The 23,004-nt window shown below is 45.2% G+C and overlaps 1 protein-coding gene across 1 annotated transcript in view; it reads left to right on the top strand.

Moving 5' to 3' along the window:
* Positions 1-23,004, top strand: part of ATM (ATM serine/threonine kinase) — a 1,319,133-nt gene that overhangs the window by 280,228 nt on the left and 1,015,901 nt on the right. The window contains exon 14 of the mRNA XM_069202321.1: positions 3,454-3,576. Within this exon, the coding sequence (XP_069058422.1) occupies positions 3,454-3,576 (123 nt within the window). The remainder of the gene's footprint in view (positions 1-3,453; positions 3,577-23,004) is intronic.

Raw genomic sequence — 23,004 nt, 5'->3', positions numbered from 1 at the left:
ATGTGATGTGTCCACGTTGTGTTTTGGGACATTTCCTGTCGCGGACGCTAGGCCTACCCCCACAAGTGAGGTACAATTTTTATCGGGAGACTTGGGGGAACGCTAAGTGGAAGGAAATTTGTGGCTCCTCTCAGATTCCAGAACTTTCTGTCACTGAAACGAGAGGAAAAAGTTTTTTTTTTTTTTGGAGGGGGGGGCAAATTTCGAGGTTTGCAAAGGATTCTGGCTAACAGAACCTGGTCAGAGCCCCAGAAGTCACCCCATCTTGGATTCCCCTAGGTAAAAATGTGATGTGTCAACGTTGTGTTTTGGGGCATTTCCTGTCGTGGGCGCTAGGCCTAGCCATGCAAATGAGGTACTATTTTTATCGGGAGACTTGGGGGAACACAGAATAGCAATTTAAGTGTTACTGCCCCTTGTCTTTCTCGCCATTTTTTCCTTCCAAATGTAAGACAGTGTGTAAAAAAGACATCTATTTGAGAAATGCCCTGTAATTCACATGCTAGTATGGGCACCCCGGAGTTCAGAGATGTGCAAATAACCACTGCTACTCAACACCTTATCTTGTGCCCATTTTGGAAATACAAAGGTTTTCTTGATACCTATTTTTCACTTTCTATATTTCAGCAAATGAATTGCTGTATACCCAGTATAGAATGAAAACCCATTGCAAGGTGTAGCTCATTTATTGGCTCTGGGTACCTAGGGTTCTTGATGAACCTACAAGCCCTATATACCCCTGCAACCAGAAGAGTCTAGCCGACGTAACGGTATATTGTTTTTAAAAATCTGACATCGCAGGAAAAAGTTACAGAGTAAAACGTGGAGAAAAATGGCTGTTTTTTTCACCTCAATTTCAATATTCTTTTATTTCAGCTGTTATTTTCTGTAGGAAACACTTGTAGGATCTACACAAATGACCCCTTGCTGAATTCAGAAGTTTGTCTACTTTTCAGAAATGTTCAGCATTGGTTTCTGACCCATTTCGGTCACTAACTGGAAGGAGGCTGAAAGCACAAACAATAGTAAAAATGGGGTATGTCCCAGTAAAATGTCAAAATTGTGTTGAAAAATTGGGTTTTCTCATTCCAGTCTGCCTGTTCCTGAAAGCTGGGAAGATGGCGATCTTACCACCGCAAACCCCTTGTTGATGCCATTTTCAGGGAAAAAACCACAAGCCTTCTTCTGCAGCCCTTTTTTCACTGTATTTTGGCTAATTTCTTGGTCTCCTTCAGGGGAACCCACAAAGTCTGGGTACCCCTAGGATGTCGGATAAAAAGGACGCAAATTTGACGTGGGTAGCTTATGTGAACAAAAAGTTATGAGGGCCTATGTGCAAACTGCCCCAAATAGCCAAAAAAAGGCTATACACAGGAGGAGAAAAGCCCTGGCAGCGAAGGGGTTAAGCTGGCCCACACACCTTTCCTCTCAGGTCGCTGTGCCCACACCGAGCAGCGTGCTCGCCCATCGAGGGCCCACAACGCAGTTCAGTAATGAAGGCTCTAGCCCCCACATCCATTGGCTTCCATCAGGGACTGTGGAGCCCCCCAGGTCTCCAGATCACCCCTGCAAGGTCCTTTGCTGCTCGGGACATTCAGACCGCCACCGCAGCCTCCCAGGTTGCCAGGCGCAGAGGTGGCAGCGCTCTCGGGCATGCCCGAGTGAAGCCGCAGGTGTGAGTTGTCACTGCTGGAAGTAGTTATCCCCATCAGCAGGTCCTGCGATGTTCAACAGCCAAGGGCGACAGTTCGCCCTCGCCTCCAAAGTCCGCACCTCCGGCCCACGCTTAAGGATCCGCTGCCGACAGGCTGCATCCACGAGGCAGGCCGCACCTCGTCGCCAGTACCTCTCGGTCGGCACAAACAACGCTGTCGCAGGTTTTCCGGAGGAATTTTTGCAACCCCCCCCCCCCCCCCACAAAAAAAAACATTAAAAAAAAAAACCCAAAAAAACCACTGAATGAGTGGGAAGGCCTGCCGCGTCTGTCAAGCACCGACTTTGACAGGATACATTTTGGAAAAAGCCCTTTGTCTTGCAGAGCCTCAGTGCGGCGGCCATCTAGCTGTCGGGCTCTCCGATAATTCATGTTTAATACCCATCTTGCTTTATTTATTTCTCAAACATATCTTTATAACAGTTATTTAGTTATGAATTTCCTTTATTTGAAGAGTGATTAGGTACTAATCAAATCAAATCATTAACATTTATAAAGCGCGCTACTCACCCGTGCGGGTCTCAAGGCGCTAGGGGGGAAAGGGGGGGTTATCGCTGCTCGAACAGCCAGGTCTTTAGGAGTCTCCGGAAAGCGGAGTGGTCCTGGGTGGTCCTGAGGCTGGTGGGGAGGGAGTTCCAGGTCTTGGCCGCCAGGAAGGAGAAAGATCTCCCACCCGCTGTGGAGCGGCGGGTGCGAGGGACGGCAGCAAGTGCGAGGCCAGCGGAGCGGAGGGGGCGGGTGGGGACGTAGAAGCTGAGGCGTCTGTTGAGGTATTCCGGTCCCTTGTTGTGGAGGGCTTTGTGTGCGTGGGTGAGAAGACGGAAGGTGATCCTTTTGCTGACTGGGAGCCAATGCAGGTGTCTCAGGTGTGCGGAGATGTGGCTGTTGCGGGGTACGTCGAGGATGAGGCGGGCCGAGGCGTTTTGGATGCGTTGCAGGCGGTTTTGGAGTTTGGCGGTGGTCCCGGCGTAGAGGGTGTTGCCGTAGTCCAGGCGACTCGTGACAAGGGCGTGGGTCACGGTTTTTCTGGTGTCGGCGGGGATCCAGCGGAAGATCTTGCGGAGCATGCGGAGAGTGAGGAAGCAGGCGGAGGACACGGCGTTGACTTGCTTGGTCATGGTGAGAAGAGGGTCCAAGATGAAGCCGAGGTTGCGGGCGTGGTCTGCGGGGGTCGGTGCGGTGCCGAGGGCCGTGGGCCACCAGGAGTCGTCCCAGGCGGACGGGGTGTTGCCGAGGATGAGGACTTCCGTTTTTTCAGAGTTCAGCTTTAGGCGGCTGAGCCTCATCCAATCTGCGACGTCCTTCATACCCTCTTGTAGGTTGGTCTTGGCGCTGGCGGGGTCCTTGGTGAGGGAGAGTACAAGTTGGGTGTCGTCGGCGTAGGAGGTGATGATGATGTCGTGCTTGCGTACGATGTCGGCGAGGGGGCTCATGTAGACATTGAAGAGTGTCGGGCTGAGCGATGTGACTAGGTGACAAGCTTTCTGTTTGTTAAATTCCGATTGCAACAACCATGAACATGTGAAAGCTCATTCTTGGTTGTTCTTGCCAGTTCTCTTTCCCCTACTCTTCCTCCCCCATCTAAGCTGTGTGTTAAACTTCACAGAATATTGGACTTTTTTTCATGACACATTGTTGCATGTGAACAAAAAAATAAATTCAGGTTACTGAAAACCAAAATGTACTGAGAGGTTTTATTAATTGCTTAATAATATATTCTCCGTACTTTTTATTTTTAGACCTCTCCAGAGAGCCTTGTTCGATGTGCTGGTCTTCTAACTGGAGTGCTTGGGTACTTTTGTTATGCTGGTACATTATCTGAAGAGGATGCTTGTAAAGCTGAGCTGTTCGTCAAGGCAAAGGTATAGCTGTATTGTTGGCTTGGTTTCCTTCCTTGTAGGTTTATGTGTTTTCCTTTTGATTGTTGAGTGTAATAGATACTTTTTAATGCGTTTTTTTTCTATTTGTGCTAAAATTAAATCTTATTAAAGTATTCAAAAATTGTAACAGTAGATTTTTTCCATTGTGAAATACATTTTACACAAAATCCACATTTCAAGCTCTTTAAAAATGTTTGGATTTGTTTTGCGACATTAACTGGGCATTCTGACTAACTTATACTAAGGTTTGTGTTTGGATATAGGTATGGTCGTAGATTCAGTGTCCAATTTAAAAAATGTTGTGCTTCTTGTTTTGTTTTTTTAACTTGTATACTTTTTGTGTGGCTGAAACCCACCAAATAATTCAATAAATGCTTTCTTCCACATTTGCTATTACTACATTTATCCTCTTCTGTCTCTGTGTCAAGGCTGAGTAGACTTACCTGCATACAAAGTCTGAAACATGCTCTGCCGGGTAGCAAGGAAGCTGCATAACACATTTTCCATGTCATGGGAGAAACCACAAAGGGTGTGTAAGGCAGTGCAGGATGCAGAAAGTGAGCCTGTGGCATGTTCCCATAAATTGGACAGTGCATTGTTACTCATGCATCCGTAGGGAAGACGTGTGTGTGACCAAACTACCCAACAGGTCCTCCCCACCTACCTGCCTTTTGATGGAATTTGAAGACTCACCGATGGAGTGTTGTATAAAGCTGGCTCTGTATATACTATCTCAAAATGAGATCTAGTGTGCACAGAGTCCAGGGGTTCCCCAGAGGCTTGACAGATGCAATAATAGATAACACTAATGCTCTATGTGTGGTAGTGTGGTCGAGCAGTTAGCCTTATCAGAGGGTAGTGTTTAGCATTTGTTGTACACACACAAGCAATAAGTGAAAACACACACTCAGTGACTTAACTCCAGGCCAGTAGGTTTTTATATAGAAAAATATTATTTTCTTAACTTATTTTAGAACCACAAGATTCAAATTGCAGCTAAGTACATTAAATGGAAGGTACTTTGTATAGGTATAGTTAGGACTTTGAACCAAAACAGTAATGTACACAGTTTGTCATAAAATGGCAATAAGCTATTTTAAAAGTGGACACTGCAAAATTCAACAGTTCCTGGGGGAGGTAAGTACAGTTAGGTTAATGTGGTAAGGAAAGCACTTATAAGTTCAGTCTCCGGGGCATAGGTAGCCCACCGTTGGGGGTTCAAGTCAACCCCAAACACCCAGCACCAGCAACACACGGTCAGTCAGATGCACAGGTCAAAAAGGAGCCAAAATAACATGGGCGCCTATGGAGTCAGGGGGTGCTCCAGTTCCAGTCTGCTGGCAGGTAACTACCCGCGTCCTTGGGGAGCAGACCAGTGGGGTTCAGTAGAGCACTGGACGGGTGCCATATAGGCACACAAAGCACACCCTCAGTGGCACAGGGGTGGCCGGGTGCAGTGGGCAAACGGGGCATCAGGTTTGCAATAGGATTCAATGGAGGCACCTGGGGGTCACTCAGACGACGCAGACAGGGCACGGGGGGCTTCTCGGGCCAGCCACCGACTGGGCAAGGATGAGGGCCGCCTGCTTGGTCACTCCTGCACCGGTGGTCTGTTTCTCACGGGCCTGAGGGCTGCGGGTGCAGTGCTTCTCCAGGCGTCGGATATCTTCGTCCCGGGCAGTCGAGTTCAGGGGGGTCCTCGGCGGTTCCCTCTGCAGGCGTCGTCGTGGGGGTGTAGAGAGGTCAGCTTAGGGTGGACACGTCGTCGGAGTTGCCTGGGGATCCTCTCTGGTCATTGGTTTCTCCGGACACGGGCCAGGGGTGTCGGGTGCAGAGTGGTGGGGACTCATGCTTCTGGAATGAGGTGCGAGTCCCTTTAAAGGTGGTTTCTTCTTTCTTGGTTGGACAGGTCATCCTTCTTAGGTGCAGGGCAGTCCTCTGTGTCGGCAGAGGTTGCTGGGCCCTCAAGATGCGTTGCTGGTACAGGTTCTCTGAAGTAGGAGACAGGCCGGTAGGGCTGGGGCCAAAGTAGTTGTCATCTTCCTTCTTCTCTGCAGGGTTTTTCAGCTGAGCAGTCCTTCTTCTTTGTAGGTCATCAGGAATCTAAAATCCTGGGTTCAGGGTCGCCCCTAAATAATGAATTTAGGGGTGTGTTAGGGTCACAGGGCAGTAGCCAATGGCTACTGTCCTTGAGGGTGGCTAAACCCTCCTTGTGCCCCCTCCCTTTGGGGAGGGGAGCACATCCCTATCCTTACCGGGCTGAATCCTCCCAAACAAGATGGAGGATTTTCCAAGGAGGGGGTCACTTCAACTCTGGTCACCTTAGGGATGGGCCTGGCTGAGGGGGCGATTCCTCCTTGTTTTTCTTATTATCTCTCTGGACTTGCCGTCCAAAGTGGGGGCTCAACTGGGGGCGGGCATCTCCACTGGCTGGAGTGCCCTGGGGGCATTGCAACACCAGGCCTGAGACTTCAGGCTCACCGCTAGGTGTTACCCTTCCTGCAGAGGGGAGGTGTGAAGCACCTCCACCCAGTGCAGGCTTTGTTTCGGGCCTCAGAGAGCACAAAGGCTCTCACCCCAGGGGGTCAGAAACTTGTTTCTCAGTGGCAGGCTGAAACAGACCAGTCAGTCCTGCACTGAAGGATTGGGTAAAGTACAGGGGGCATCTCTAAGATGCCCTCTGTGTGCATTTTTTAATAAATACCAAACGTCCCAGTATTCGGTGTAGCCATTATGGAACTGTGGAGTTCGGTTTGACAAACTTTCCGATCATATACTTAATATGGCCACACTGTACAGACTAAGAATGTACTTAGACACTGTAGGGGCATATTGCTCATGCAGCTATGCCCTCACCTGTGGTATAGTGCACCCTGCCTTACGGCTTTAAGGCCTGCTAGAGGGGTGACTTACCTTACCTTACCTTATGGAGAGGTGTGGCTCAATGGTTAGAGCGGCAGACCCTGATGCAGAAATATGGCCCGGGACTAGGGTTCAATTCCCGCCTCGGCGGGTCTTGGGCTCAATTTCCTCTGACCTGATAATTCTCGCATCAGTGCCTAATCTAATTCATGGGTCCCACTCTGTAACTCTGGGCAATAGCTTGCTTAATCTCCACAACAGCCCCAACAGCGCTGGGATGCCTGGTTTCACCTTGGAAGTTGCCCAGGAGTGGGCACCTCACAGGGAAAAGCCAGAAGGGGTTCCACAGCGGTATGCGTACAGTGCCTTGAGACCCTAACGGGTGAGTAGTGCGCTATACAAGTACGAAGTTTACCTATGCCACAAGCAGTGTTTTGTGTGCATGGCACCCTGAGGTGGATGCCATGTCGACTTTGCCTTTTTCTCCCCACCAACACACACCATCTGCAATGGCAGTGTGAATGTGTTAGGTGAGGGACCTTCCATGGTCACAGGACCCTTTGTACCACTGGTACCTTTTACAAGGGACTTATCTGTGTGCCAGGGGTGTGTCAATTATGGAAACAATGGTACATTTTTAGTGAAAGAACACTGGTGCTGGGGCCTGGTTAGCAGGGTCCCAGCACACTCTCAGTGAAGTCAGCATCAGTATCAGGCAAAACGTGGGGTGTAACTGCAACAAGGAGCCATTTTCCTACATCTGTCTATCACCTTGCCTACTTTTTACCCCCCCCCACCCCCACATCCTTCCTATGAGGAGGAGAGACTCCACCGTCTGGACCCAAAAAGAGCGTTGGCATTCTATCTTAATTGTTCTAAAGATTTCTGGGTGGGCAATCAACTCCTTGTCGGGTATGTGGGGAAGGCGGTGCAAAAACGTACCATCTCTCGATGGGTACTTCTTTACATGAAGATGTTCTATGCCTTGGCCAAGAAGCAAACCCCTGAGGGCCTGCGCGCTCATTCTACCACAGCAACTGCTGCTTCCACTGCATTAGCACGTGGAGTTCCTGTCCTGGATATCTGCCAGGCAGCTACGTGGGCATCCCTGCAAACATTTGCTAAGCATTACTGCCTGGATACTCAGGTCCGTCGAAACGGCTACTTTGGTCGTTCGGTCCTGCAGGAATTTCTGATCTTGGTTCGCAGCCCACCACCGAGGATGGTATTGCTTGAGTATCTATTTTAAGATAAGGAATCTGCAACTAGAAGTCTGTATCAGATGAACAGGTTATTTACCTTCGGTAGCGACCCACCCATCCTCCCCGCACTGCAAGGTGATTTCTAGGGACAGGGATTCCCTTTTCAGGACCGTAGTTCTGGCCCACCAGTCTCAGAATTCTGCATGGCTTTGTGCTACTGGCATGGAAAGTCGTGAAAAAACTGACATCAGCACGCTGGGGTGGTGCCTATATACGTCCACGATGTCATTATGGTGATGACGAGCACGGAGTCGACTGACAGTGCGCAAAGGGTAGCGCTCGAAGAAAAATCTCCGGATCTAGTCTGACACCTGGGGGAAATTCTAAGATAAGGAATCTGCAACTAGAATATGTCTCTACCAGCTAATTTGTTACTGAAGGTAAGTAACTTGTTCTTTATGCTACATTGTATGGTTTATACCTGATAAACTGAAACAATAACGAAAGTAGAACTGAGAATTGTTTCAGTATTCCAGTTTTATAGTGTTGTGAAAATCTTAAATTTTTTTTACTTAGAGAAGCGATGAGTCTGCTTCCATATTGCCATGGGTGGCAGCTTTCTATCACTTAGCATTTTCTCTTTCTTAAAAGTATAAGACTGGTGCTGGGGCCTGGTTAGCAGGGTGAAGCACTACTCCAAGGCATGAGGGACACAAATGGTGAAGGAGGGGAAGCTGAGTGAGGTGGAGTGGGAGAAGAGGGAGAAAAAGAAGAAAGGCAATGACAAAGAAGGAAGCAGGTGTGGTAGGTCAAGGAAAGTGAAAGGATGGCAAAGGCAAAATGTGAAAAAAGAAAAGGACAGAATATAATAGATGAACGACAGGAGAGTGAGGAAGTGACTAAAAAGGTGAAGATGGAAAAGAAAGAAAGGTAGGAGGGTTGGAATGGTCAGAAAGAGAAGAAATGGAGCTGTGAGAAAAGGAAAAAGAAAGAATCAATGGGGACTGAAAGAATGAAGAAACATGGTAAGAAAGAAAATAAAGGCAAGAAGGAGAAGTGGACAACAGACGAAATAAGCAAAAGGGAGGTTAAAACAGTGGAAATCGGAATGAGGGAAAGCAGAAAGAAAGTGTAGGAGAAATTAAAGAAAGAGGTGTAGAATAGTAGGAATTTAATTCCTAATTAAGGAGAAAGTATTGCAAGTTAAAAAAAAAAAAAAAAAAAATAGGAGAATCAGAAACAAAGATAAGGCGCTCTGTCTGTTGCCAGCTCCACCCCCTCCGCCCCCACCCCAAATCATCTTACATACAAACCTTTGTATTTTATTATAATTAGTGGTTATGTGCTAATGTTCTGCAAATCATGTGAGCAAGAATCCCCATTATGATAATGTATTCCTCAACAACTATAAATATTGTCAGGGAAAAAGGGAGATGGCCCAAACATTGTTCTTAAAATATCTTTAGTTAAGTAGTCTAACACAATCTTCTACATTATTTTATTGCTGTTACAGTTCATTTTTTTTCTGTTACGTTATGCCCTGCATACCTGTGAACCACATTGCTGTCAATTCATTTTTCCTACTGTCAGCATGTCTCCTAACCAGCTTCTCTCTCTCTTTGCCTCTCCCAAATCAGGGTTAATGTATGTTCATTTTTTCCTTGCTATTTATCAGTTCACGTGAGGCTTATTTGTTAATAGCCTTGTGTTTGTGGCATAAAGCTGAAGGCCATGCTTTTATTGGCAGTGTGCCCTAAATATTAATTCTTGTTACTTTGCACACTAAATACGATGGAAGTCCAATCTTGTTAAAATGTAATGCTGCAGAGCTCTTAGGCTGCAGGTATTGCTAATATTCATCAAATAAAGGGAAATTATTCCTTTTATTGTAAGCAGTGTAGAACAGTACGAGCCAGTGTTGCACACCCAGAACACCCTAACCACTTCTGTGAAACTAAAACAAGGAAACTTGCATTGAGGTTGAGGCATGAGTTTCAGGCTTAATGTAGTTATGTCATGTGAATCACACAAAATATGACATTCTGATAGATACTTATAACAGTAGGTGCCTCACCTTTAGAATATTCCCCATGCACCAGACTGAATTTGAAAAGATTTCCCTGCAGTTTACCTGTGTGCCGCTTATAAGCACCACACAGTGCACCAACACCAGTTCCTTTCTTTCCGTGATATAGAGTATGAATCTGGAACTCTGCTCACTTTGTTGTCCATTTGATGAGTTCTTCCAATTTAATTCCAAAGTTCAAGGGAGCAATGTCCGCACCTAAAACATTTGGTGACTGTTGATAACAGATTTTGGTGATGGACCCACATGATGTGTACCTCTGGTGTTTGGACTAGGTATTTGTGTCCTAATACACATAAAGGCAATCTAAGATAGTGAAGTCAAATATCGAAAGAAGTCACAGATTTCCTTTAAATTCTGCTCAGTCAAGGATGTGGATGCGTTCCTGCTCTCAAGGCCAATCCTTCAACAGGTCTCCGTAGTCGAAGTCCAAGTTGAAAGAATAATCACAAGAAGTCGAAGCAGGACTGATCCAATTCTGCCATTCTCTGTCTACAGACAAGTCACAAGGGCGTCAAGCTGCCCATCAATCTTGATGCTAATGTCCATTTGAGGAGCCGGACCATGTGCAACACAGCAGGAGGCTAAGACCCTTAAAGAGGCCCTGCTGCATATTTTTGGCACACTTCTGACTCCTTCTCAGAGGATTTGCAGGGACCTCCAGTTTGGTAACCACCAGATCTGTGCTTGGCACCATCTAAGCCCCTGGAACCCACCATGGGTACAGCACCAATTCCAGTGCCAACGTCTGTCCTTGCTCCAAGACCTGTGCCAGTCCTGATGTTACTGGGGTGGAAGGGGCGATCCGCTGCTGACCCCAGTGTCTGACCTGAGCCTAATCTGTCTTAACCGTGACTGAGGTAGTGCTCCAACTATACTCAGTCACACCTGGTTCCTGTACTGCCTGATTCAGGCAATGCACTCCCTCTACCTGAGAGCCATCCTCAGAGGCTCCATCAGCTTTTTAGTTCTGATATGGATCAGAATTTGCCAACACAGGGGGTGACAGTGGGGATGGTGGGGGACAGTGGGATTTACCCTCATATTATGATGACAACAGTTTATACATGGACTTGCAGGAGGCCATTAGGCTTGCTACTTCCCCTGATACAGAGTTAATTTCTCTCCTTGGAGAGAAGAGTTCTTCCATTGCGATAATGATCAGACATGCTGCTGAGGTCCTGGACCTACAACTAATTTTGAATTTAAAATAAACGTCCTTAATAAAGTTCTGCAACCTGGGTCTGCGTCCTCTGAGGGCTTACTACTGTTCAAGATTATTCTTATGAGCACTTGGCATAAGGTTTGATCTTTGCCACCAGTGAACAGGCAGGTGGCCAGATGGTAAAGGCTGGGGCCGGTCAACCTTGATTTCCTTACGCAGCATCCTACACCTGAGTTTTGTGGTGCAAGCTTCCACCAGCAAGTTTTTTCTTAATTAATTTCCCACAACCACACACCCCTCCCAACCAAAACCACCGACAGGAAGTCAAAAAGGGTTGGTGTGTTTTCTTCAGCCATCCTTCCCCAGTTGTCTGTCAATGCAATTTGCCTACTAGGCCATTTCACGCATGTCCTGTGGTACATGACCTGCAAGATGTTGCTGCAATTTAGGAAATGTTTAGGACCTTGTTGGGTCAAACCATTCAGGATGCTGCCAAATAAGTAGTTTGCGCTGGTCTGGACACTCCAGGATTGTTTAGGTCTAGAACTCAGCAGTTGTGTGGTGCTCTTTTACCATGTGTGGATGATGTAATCCACAGTTTTTTTCTGCAGGTGTGCAGTCATCTCTTATGGATTTTCCTTTTTCTGGAGCTCCACTATTTGGCAAAAATACCAATTCTTCCTTGGAGTGCTTCAAGGAAATCCAAACCAATGCATGTTCTTTGGGCTTTTAGACACCTGCCAGCCATCTTCGTCAGTTTTGGCTGTTCCAAAGCTACTCCACAGGGTTGACACATGTGCAGTTCCAGGCATTCCTTCCTCTGCTACAGTCACCTCTGTCCTTTTGTAGCCAGGGACTGTTGTATGATTCCTGTGAATTAAGCAGAACTGTGTATTAGGTCAACATAAACTTCAGAATATAGGGACTTATCCACATATACCTTCAGTACATGTTGACAGAATTCCTAGCGAGCTCACTGTGCTTCATCTGAAACCCCATTCTTTGTAGGTTAGTAGATGGTATCAGCAACCTCAAACGTGACCTCTCTTATTCTCAAGGAAATTGTGGAAACAGATCTACCTTTTCGCTGTTGCTCTGCGTGCCCAAGGTAAACACAAGAATGAAACAAAAATGTTTTTTCAAACAGTTAATGAAACATTCGCATTCTTGTATAGGAAGCATGAGGTGCAATTATTAGGCAGATGAAACAAAGCATTGTAATCAGCATTTTTAGAATGGTGAAAAAGATAACCAGTCTAACCACTGTAAAGGTACACTGTTGTTACACTGCTATGTAGCACTACCTACACTTTCGAGATCATAGTGGGAGTACCCTTTGCCAGATCCAGTGGGATAGCCTAACCCTCCATACCTAGGCATGATGTGCCAGGAAGCCGGTCTGATGTAGCTCAGGCTATCGTTCTTTGCAGGATGGAGGTCAGAGTCAGCAGGGCTTCATCTCAGTCACAGTGCACCAGGTTAATCCCAACATAAGTGCTCCTCTGCCAAATGTGACACAGAGGCTGTTCATATTGCACTGTGTCAGAGGTGCAGAGCTGATTTTATGGTATGTCTGGAGCCCTAGAGCTGTCTCCAGAGAATATTTGTGATACAAGGGCATTGTGTTCTATGTGCCTAGTCTTGGAGAGGGTGTACGGTCTACATGACTGCAACACCTACTAGGAATAAGCTGCATGTGCAGTGTCTTTTCAGTAAGTTATCGTATAAGCGTAAAAACTTAAAGTCCCCATTGAACAAAGATGGCAAGCTAAAATGTGAAGTCTAAAATGGAGACTGAGCACAGACCTTAATGTGCTTCACCAAACCCTCCCCTTAACCGTGGGAGACTCCGTTCAAATTCATAACATAATAGTATAAAATGACAAAGTAATTATAAAATATACTTTAATAATCAAAGCAGATGAAAGACATACAAATGCAAATTAAAAGCATGCAACTAATAGTCAAATTAAAATCAACTTCTTTAAAAACAAGGGGCTGAAGAAAAGGTCCAGGAGGCTCCCAAAGTGTTGCTTATGTTCAGAGAATAAGTGGGGTTGAGGAAGGATCCCACATTTACAGACAGCTCCACAGTAGCCTGAAGTGCAAGTTCCAAGGAACAAACATGATCATATCCAGCCCTCTCAGCAGATGCTTAAGGTTTTGTAGCCAGTAGTGCAACTGCAATGTGCTAGTCATATCCTAGGGATCCAGGGGATGAAGCATCCATATCAAACGGCGACAATGGCTCATAGTAAGCATCCTACAGCACTTGCAGTCTCATAGGACTGCACTGAAGGTGATCTTTCAACTTGCATACCCTTATCCATAGGTTGAACCAGTTGCCCTGCAAGACATAGGGCAAGTGCACACTCAGCAAAGCACCATAGACAGCGGCACACAGGCTGCACAGATTGTAACCACACAGTTGTGAAGGACAAGGACCAGTTTAAGTTCAATTCCTGCAGCAAAGACGCTCCAAAGTACTGTATCATATGTTCACATCACAGCAGGATGTGTAGTAATTCCATCACTATTTGGCCTCGAAGCTAAATATCCATTGCAGAGCAACAAAACAGACCCAAAAAAACAATGGCCAGGAATAACACAACTCCGTATGTGTAGGAAAGTAGGATCTTTCTGACATGATTGCCTCCACCACTTTTTTCCTGGTCACACCTGGTCTCAGTGTGTTTTAACTGTAGTACACTGGGATCCTGCTAACCAGGACCCCAGTGTCTGTGTTCTCTCCCCTAAATGTGGTTGTTAAGTACTTCTTACACCCCACAATTTGCATACTGATGTACCCCTGAAAGCCCCTAGTATATGGTACTTAGGTACCCAGGGCATTGATACACCAGGCCCCCCCCCCCCACCCCATAGGCTGTAGCATGTATTATGCCACCCATGGGAGCCCATGCAAACTCCCTCTACAGGCCTGCCATTGCATGCACCTTTCACCCCAGATACAAGGTTTACTTTATATCTTGGTAACTGCACTCTTACCCTAAAAGTCACCCCTGAGGTAGGCCCTTCAGCCAAAGGGCAGGGTGCATGATTGTAAGTGTGAGGGTACCCCTGAAAACCCCATACCCCGTTTTCCGGGCTTTGTAAGTGTGGGCAAGCCATTTTAAGGTATGTAGTGAACAATGGTCAACACAAGATGTCAACTACATAATGAGTTCACCGAACCGAGTCATGTTTGGTGTCAAACATGTTTGAATAATGTAACTACCCCGATTTCAGTGTCAGTTGCATGATACTGTGCGCTGTGGGGGTTCCTTAGAGGATCCCGCCATGTCTGCCTGTACAGCCTTGCTGGGTCTGTGTGCAAGCCAGTGCTGTTGCCGACCCCAGACACTTTTATGCCCTCCTGCTGCTAAGCTTAACTTGGGCAGGGGAAGGCAGAACAAAGATTTTCCTGTAGAAATGGGTGTCTCTGGGCTAAGGTGGGGGTGTTCCTAAGTGCCACCAGGATGTTTTGAAGGGCACATTTGGTGCCTTCCCTTGCATAAACTGATTTACTCCAGTGCAGTGCTCTAGAGCAAAACAACACAAAGGACAGGTGAGTGACCACCCTCTTGTCCAGCTCCTCCTCTAGGGAGGCACCCAGTGCTCTGCCAGGTGGCCACTTGATTCTGCCATCTTGGAAATAAGATGAGCAGAGGCCACTGGGAGCATCTGACTGGTCAGTCCCACAAGATTAGTGTCCCTGACACCCCCAGATAGGTGGGTCACTGCAGATGCTGTCCAACCCCCTTCCTGGGTTACTTAAGGGCTCCCCTGAGGGTGGGACTCTTGATTAGTCTGCAAGATTCTTCTTCAAGACACCTCTGCTGCTGGACCCTGTAATCTGCTTCTTGACTTCACCTGGACCTAAGACAAGACTGCATCTGGTAGGAGGGCTCCTACTGCAACTTTGTCCCCCGGTATTGCAAGGACTCTGCAACTTCCATGGCTGTGCATCCTCCAGAGTCACAAGCACTCTGCCTGCATTAAGGACAGCAAGAAAGAATCTTCCTTGGCGTGAAGGTGGCTCTCCCCTGTATCCAGAGGCACCTAAATGTCGATGACAGGTTTGTGGATCCTGCCGTCCCACAAACTCTTCAAGGCTCTGTAACACAGGTGGTGGTTCTGTGGTTGTTGGCTTTTCAGTTGGGAGACCTTCTAGCTCCAAGAAGCCCCAGCCTACAGCATCACATAGATCCAAAACCGACATCCTCCCTGGAATGTGGTCATCCATCTTTGTTATGCTGCTGAGGCCTCCTTGCGACTCTCTGTGCCTGCTGCCCGAGGGTCTTCATGGGGTCTTCATCGATTCCTGCTGGCTCTCCTTCTTGCTGAGGGCTGACCCTGACTTACCTGTAAAGGTTGAGTCCCTTGGACCTTGCTGGTCCCCACTCCTGCAACTCTTCCTGCATCACATCTTCTGAATTTTCCCAGGCTTGTTGGTGGCCCTGCTGGCAAATGACCCTCCTGTAATTCGACAACCGGTCTGGGACAGCTCGTGGACGACTCCTGGGATCCCTCAGCATAGCCTGGACTCTGCAGCTGCATCTTCAATGTCCCCGTCCTACAGTGAAGAATCCACACAAATGGTGGGAATTGGCCTCCTGCACCCACTGGGTGACTCCAGATCGCTTGGACACTGTCCCCTCCTTCCATAGGTGCTCCTCATCCAGATTCCACACCTGGGTGCCACCAACCTGGTCCACGAGTCACCGTAGCAGCTGGACAGCTGAGGTCCCCATTTACTTCAGCAGGAGGTTCTTACACAACTTCAAACCTATGCACCTGGGCTCCCTGGTGTAGATACTCCACCTCTCTGGGTATCCATGGTTGGTGGCACTCTCAAACTTCCCCATTTTATCTTATGGAGACTGATGCAGGGTATCATCTGTACACATGAGTGCCTGGGGAAACCTAGCTACTTACCTTCGGTATTTTAGTACTTCCCCAATCCTGAACATCCTTTTGTACAGGTCCTGGTTAGTTGTGACTTTCTCATCCTATTTGTTTAGTACATGGATTGCCATCCCCTCACCCACCCCCCAGGAGGGGGTCCATGTTATTTTGTGCCTTTACTTAATATTTCTAAGCATATTTTTGTGTATCTCCAGTTAGGAGATATACCAAAGTTAGTTTAGTGCCTGTGTTCTAATAAATAATACATTATTATTCTAACACTCTGTGGTTCTTTCTTGTGTGAACATCACTGACTGACTATTGAGGTATATACAACTGCTTTACATCCTTTACTATGAGCCTTAGCTGCTCTCCACAGCTACCCTATGAGATCTTTGCTTATTTGGAACCACTATTACTATCACTAAGGGTTGCCTGAACTCAGTGCAGTGTGTCTCACCTATAGTTATAAACCATATATTGAACCAGCCTTCGTGTGGGTGGAAATAACACGTTATTACAGAAAGACACAACCCTGAAAACCGTCACCACATATGGGACACCTGGCTTAATCCCACAAGAACCTTCAGTTTGAAAGTGATTGGAACACTGGGCGAATCAAGGAGACTGAGACATCCTTCAGAAAACAAGATAAATTAGCCACTGAAGCATTGCACTCCACACAAAGTGACACCTCTTTACACCCAGTTAATGGCCGAATGAAGTTTCACATTCATTTCTGCTAAGGAAGAATTCATTTCCGAGAATAAAACTTCTGAAATCGAATGGCAAAAAACAGGTTTCGTGAACAAAAATCGCCCCCCCTCTTCCCCAGCCCTCCCCCACTCTTCCCCAGCCCTCCCCTCCCCCCCCTTTAGCTTCATATCTACCTAGCTTCATACTTGCCTACTTGGAAAGGTTTCAAACAAGATGTAAGAGGAAACGTTAATATTGGCAATGAAATGAACCTGTGAATAGCAGATAGTGTCTCAGCCACTGTAAAGGGCAATTTCTCTAAAAGCTCTGTATTTAGGATTGTGAATGTTGGGTCTTTTTTCACCATTTTGATTTTATACCCTGCTATGTCCATCTCAGTTGCATAATCGATCTAAACTGACTTTGCCCATGCAGAAGGCATGTCATTCTGTATGATATTGAATGCAGATGATATAATATTATTGAAAGAATAAATTGACGATGTGGTCATGCCAGTATCCACAGCAACCAATGCTTTTTCCAAACCAGCCCTGTCAATTTGTCTTAAGCGCTCAGCAGGCTTTTCTTAAGAAATTTTCCAAAGTTCATTGTAAATGGCATATAGGAAGCGTTTAGAACGTGGCGATCTAGGACCCAACAAGAAATCTTGTAAATCCATGTCATCGGAAAGGAGAGGTAAATGTTCCTTAGCTTCTTATAAGGCGGAATGCTGTAACCATTGCTGACATAACTATCCTATGCTATAGGTGGTAACTACCCCTGAATGTTGTCACTGCATATAACTTGGGTCTGGTCTGCTAGCTTTAAAACCCATTGAGTAGTTTAAAAACGTGCATTAGTGTCAGCTGGCCACACTCTTCTGTCTGAACCTGGAATTGAAGAGTTATATGTACCATTCTGTACCTCACTATTAAGCTGTTCTTCTGTAAAAGTTGGAAATGTTGCCAGTTGTCAAACCGTGCAAAAGCATGAATGCTAGGTGTGTTCAAGTCCTTAATTTTAGCCACACCCAGGCAAGTGGTTGGTTGCACTGTTTTGTTCTGGAGCATTGTTTGCTTAGGGATAAGACAAGATTTAAATAACGGATTATTGCCCTGGAGTTTCCAGTGTCATGTTACACAAATTGATTTAAAAGCAGTGTTTGCTTTCCAGTACTCATAGCCTTGTAGGGTCAATTGGAAAATAAATAAATCATAAAATACTAATTTTTGGGGGGTCAGCATATTTTTCTTCGCTGAGGAAGAGGAAAGCTTATAAGAAGAAGCTGGGTCTAAAGAGTTGTGACCAGAAAAATATTAAAACGTGTTCAAATATGTATTTGAACTACCCACTGGTGGTGTCTGACAGTGTTCCCATTGTGTGTAATTGAAAAAAACTGTATGTGGAGTACTAGCTCTCTGTAAATAGTGATGCACATTGTAATGATAAAACGATTAACCATAATTAGCTACATTTAAATACAAATCTTCATTTTCGAATACTGTTTAAGATTCTAATTCAGAAAGTATGTTTTTGACAGTCTCTACGTCCCATTCATCACATATTGATCCCGGAGTAATTATTTCATCCGTAGTGACCTTATACACATTAGGAATTTGTAAAGTTTATTTAGGACCAAAAATATCAAATGGTACCTTATCCCAAACAATTCAATCAGAAACAGGAAATGCAGGAATGTTCACAAGGGACAGGTCTGTTTGCACTTTATGTGAAGAAGAATGAGGCTTCAGCACCTCTGCTAACATTTCTGGTGCAGTGTGTTCTGGAAGGTATGTTCATTCAGAAGCAAGAAGAAACTGTAACATATCCAATCCAAATGAATAGGAAAAGCAGTGAAATGGAAATCCAGATATAGGACAGTGGAGGAATTGGATAAGTCTGTTTAAGCCAAAGAAGAAATGCACATATACCAAGCAGTGAAGTATGTCAGGAATTTGAAGAGAACTCGTCAATGTCGACAAAATAACCGGAGGCCGTCTGTGCAAAAACAAGGACCTGCTGTGATAAAGGAGAAGTGGTAGACATCTCTAAATGTGGCTGGTAATAAACAACTTCATTGGTAGAAGCAGCAGTAGAGAATTGTAGACTCATGTCTGATGTGTATCCTGTATTGGCAATAGCAACAGGAACTTGTGGAAGTTCAGCATTTGACGTCCTCAGTCAGGGAGAAGCACTATTGGTATTAGTTAATGCTTCTAGGGGGATCCCATGTGGCTAGTGAAAGGAGACTGAGAACTATTCAGGAACCCTCTTGGCCTACTGTGTAGTACTGGCCACATGATGTAGCTTAATCAGATCAATGTAGACAAATGTTTTGCTTCTACAGCCTGCAAGCGGTAGCAAAATCACAGTTCTGGTACCTTGAATGCTATGGACTGGCACTGATGCTCAGTGTGATGGGCCAAATTCTTTCCTGTCCGCAATCTTATCTTGAACTAGATCCCCAACTTCCAGCCAGAAGTTGCTTGTTGCTTATTTACTTAGCCAGTGGCAAGGCATTTGGAAAGTTCATTTGAGAGCTCATTCCAGAATTCTTGGACTTCCTGGAAGACAAGAAACTTGCATTAGTGTCAAAAGGCGTATCTGTTGCCACTGTGCCAGGGTTATGATGATTGGAACGAACATCTGGACTCCAAACAGAACCTCATAGGTGGTCCGACCACCCAAAGATCGTCTAGGTAGATTATTCAAAGCTCACTTGACCGCATGCAGGTGGTGAATCCAGCTACAGTCATAACTTAATACTCTAGCTTTTGATTGTTGCTTGAAGTCACAGTTCTTCCTTTCCATTGTCGAATTGCCCTCAGGATGATAGGGAGAAGAATAATGCACAGCGACACCCATGATTCTTATGGTATCCCGATACGCCTTAGAGGCAAACGCTGGTCCCTGGTCTGAGTGGAATGCTGCTACTGCATATGTCCCAATAAAGACTTTCAGATCTTTAATATTGGTTGGAGCACAGGTGATAGCAGTGAAAACACCCTTAGAAATTTAGAACATGAATCAACAGCCAATGAAACATTTAAACAAACATTCTGAGTGCAACATGAGTGCAGAAGTCCGCAATGATCCAGATAGACGCATTAAAATGGTTTGTTTAAAACTAAATAGGGATGTCAGTGGTGGGCGAGCTATGGTGGAACTTTTCATTTGCTGTACAGACCATGTCACTGATGGCGTTTCTGTAATAAAAGAAACTGTAGCCATCACTCCTACATAGGCAGACACTAATCCCTCATGTGCAGCAATGATTAATTCTAGCCTGCGATCCTCGTTGGGTACCGCTCGAACACCCACCCCAGGCATGCAAGCAAAAGGAATATTTTTTGCACTCAGTAGATAGAAATATTTTGCTGGATAAGTTTTAGGTAATGGGGTGCCATTATGCAAAGCAGTGACAGCAGCCATTTTGTCATCATCCAACTTCATGTGTGAGCGAGTAATCAGAGCTACAACAGTAGTCTGAACTGTGACTTTGGCAGCCTCATCAGCCAGTGAATTCCCTGCAATATGTACTCCAGCATGGTGATGAATTACATGGGCCCTGTGGCAAGCAATCTTTCCCAAAGCAATTATGATAGCTAGTGTTGCATGCACCAATAGCGTAACTGTGAAAGGCTGGACACAGTAATATGAATAACACACTACTATTGTGGGAATTAAGAATCTTTATTCTCCAGAGCAACAATCAAAGCCTCCAATTCAGCCAGCTGAGGGGTACAGTATCCCCAGGATTTTGTAAATGTTTGTTTTTGCATGGAACGCTCCATCGTACATGACACCGTGTAGTGCAGCATATTCGGCTGAGTATTGTTGTTTAGTGCCAACCGTGGACTACGCTGAACCATCAGTATATATTATGTAGTCATACTGATCAATAGCCAAAATGTCACTGGGAACAGGGTATTCTTGTTCATAATGGATATATTTTTGTGTTTGCAAAGTGTGGTCAAAGACATAGTCAACATCAGTAGCTGTCAAGGAGGTGACCCATTGTATCCATTGTAAATGCAAGTCTGTCATGTTAGTAATGCTTGCCTTGTTAACAGCCTGTAAGGCTGAAACAGGAGTTATAGCAATTATGCATTTCTTCTGAGGCAACGGCCTTTCCTTTATCACAGCTGTCTGAACTGTAGTCAGTATTTTTTCTGTCTATGCAAAATGCATTTTGGCATTAGAGTATAAATGCAGTTTGTAAGCAATTGGTAGAGTATCACCCCCATTAAAGGTGAGTTATGTACAACTAGTGGACCCAACAATTACGCAGATCACCAAGTTAGTTGTGTTGATACAAGTGTGTAAGGGTCTGGATGCAAGCATGTCAGTTTGCAGTGTTCTGAAAATCTGTGTGTGTTCTGATGTCCAGTGTGTACTGGAGAAGACAGGACAAATTAAACCGAGCAACAGTTTAACTCATTGTGCATTGTCTGGTATATTTGTTCTACCAACATTCAGAAAGCCCAAAAATGATTGTAGCATTTTTTTGGTGTGTGGTGATTGCAGGAAAGCACATTTCACCAAGAAATGTGGTGTCAGGCTTTTGCCTTCGTTTGATAACTTGTATACCAAAAATAGGACACTGAGATAGGCAACTTTGATTTTTGAAAATTGAATTTGTAACCATGTTCAGCAAATCCCAAAAGTATGTAGACTACTCTGGCTAAGTGTGTGTTCAAGTCATCGTCCGTGAGATACGTCATCAACGTAGGACAATGCTCCTGAGTCAGTTTCTTGTAGAATTGATGTTAGCAAACAGACGTGTACTATTCTTACACCCTTGTGAAAGTTGGCAGAATTTTCTCTGGACCCCTAAAGCGCTAAACACAGTTAAGGCTCTGCTTTCAGGCATTTGTTGGCAGAAAAAAACATTGGAAATGTCCAAGTGCCTATACGATTGTTCTTTTCTCTATAGTGTAAGACTGTACAATAGAAAGATCTAGTTTCATTACAGTCAAAAGAGGATTATTTGTGTGAGATACACAGGGCTCAGTCACGCCTTGGTACATTAACTGTGAGAGAATCTCTCACTGGGGCTTTAGCTTCATATTTTATTAGGTATTGTGGTTGCAGTTGCGGGCTAGAGCATGTAGGTATGACATGGTAAGGAGAATTATTGCAATATAATGCTGGGGTTTGTGCAAGAGCCCATTCTGCAGCATATGCTTGTTAAACAGCATCAGGGACAAGAACGGAGTAGGAAGGTGAAATTACATCCTCTCCTTGTGGGACTTATATAACAAATTAAAGCAGCCTATCTACATCAACCAAGAGAATGTCATAGGTAATGGTTACATTTTCCCAGAATATTATTTTAATGGCATGCGGTATGTCACCCTCAAATATAATGTCCAAATCATAAAGTCTGTCAGGAGGGCTAACCCACTGTTCTGGTGTTTCACCTTGAATAAATTCATTAGTTCCCCGGAAACCAGAAACTCTTGCTATCACTGTCAATGCCCACGTCTTGTTCTGAAGGAGCGTTCTCAATATGTGTGGCATATTTAGTGAAAACCTTCCACCTTTTTCTTTTTAAACTGGAGTTTTTGTTATGGAGGTTTCCCTTCCTTTTTTATAATAATGTCAGAAGAACGTTGTGAGTCCGTTTTCGGCTTCACATTCTCTTCACGCCTGCACTCTTTGCATCCCCCTCTCTCTGAACATTTGTTGGGTGATTCCTGAGAGAAACGGGAAGGACGCATATCATTGTCCTGAAGCTGTTTGTGTATCACAGTTAAGAAAAGTATAATGTTTTTCAGAGGACTCTGGTTGTGGAGATCCACCCCGTGATTTTGCTTTATCGTTATTTTTTATTTTTATTTATCCCAGCATTTGTTAGAAGACTTAGGTGCCTGTTTGGTATTATTTGATTCACAGCTAGCTGTAAGCTGTGGCTTATTAGGCCTGGCTCCTAAATTATCTTGACCTATAAATGTATAGGCTTCAGCAATAATTTTTGTTTTTTTTGCGCACTTGGTCCACAATGGGAAAATGTGTGAGGCATTGGCATACATCGAGTGCTGCTGCCTACCCTTTGATATTACTTAAAATAATTGAGGAAACTGTGGCAAAGTTGCCAATTAATTTCATCCCCCAGATCCAGGGCAGGGGAAGCCCCATATTCATTTTGAATCTGTTTTAGCACCTAAGGCAAAACAGCAATTGATGGTGTACCACATGTTAAGGAATATACAGCAGAAAGTTGCACCAAGTTTTTATAGGGTTAACCATACCAAGTGGTAGACAATTTGTGAGAATTCTGTGTTTGTCTTGGGGTCCCGTCTGGGGAAACACTGCTTCATGCTGGTTCGGTTTTTGTGTAATCCAAAATTGAATTTTCTTCCGTTTGATGTGAACTTAACCCATTATTGCGTGAATAGTAACTGGACTAATTGCAGGCACATCAAACTGTGACTGCACAGCTTGGACAGCCCTTGCTGGGGTAGTTGTCATTGTACGCATAAAAAACTGTG

The sequence above is a fragment of the Pleurodeles waltl genome, chromosome 8 (genome assembly GCF_031143425.1).
Source record: "Pleurodeles waltl isolate 20211129_DDA chromosome 8, aPleWal1.hap1.20221129, whole genome shotgun sequence".
Lineage (NCBI taxonomy): Eukaryota > Metazoa > Chordata > Amphibia > Caudata > Salamandridae > Pleurodeles > Pleurodeles waltl.
The sequence above is the reverse complement of the archived record's forward strand: the minus strand, read 5'-3'. Positions and strand labels throughout refer to the sequence as shown.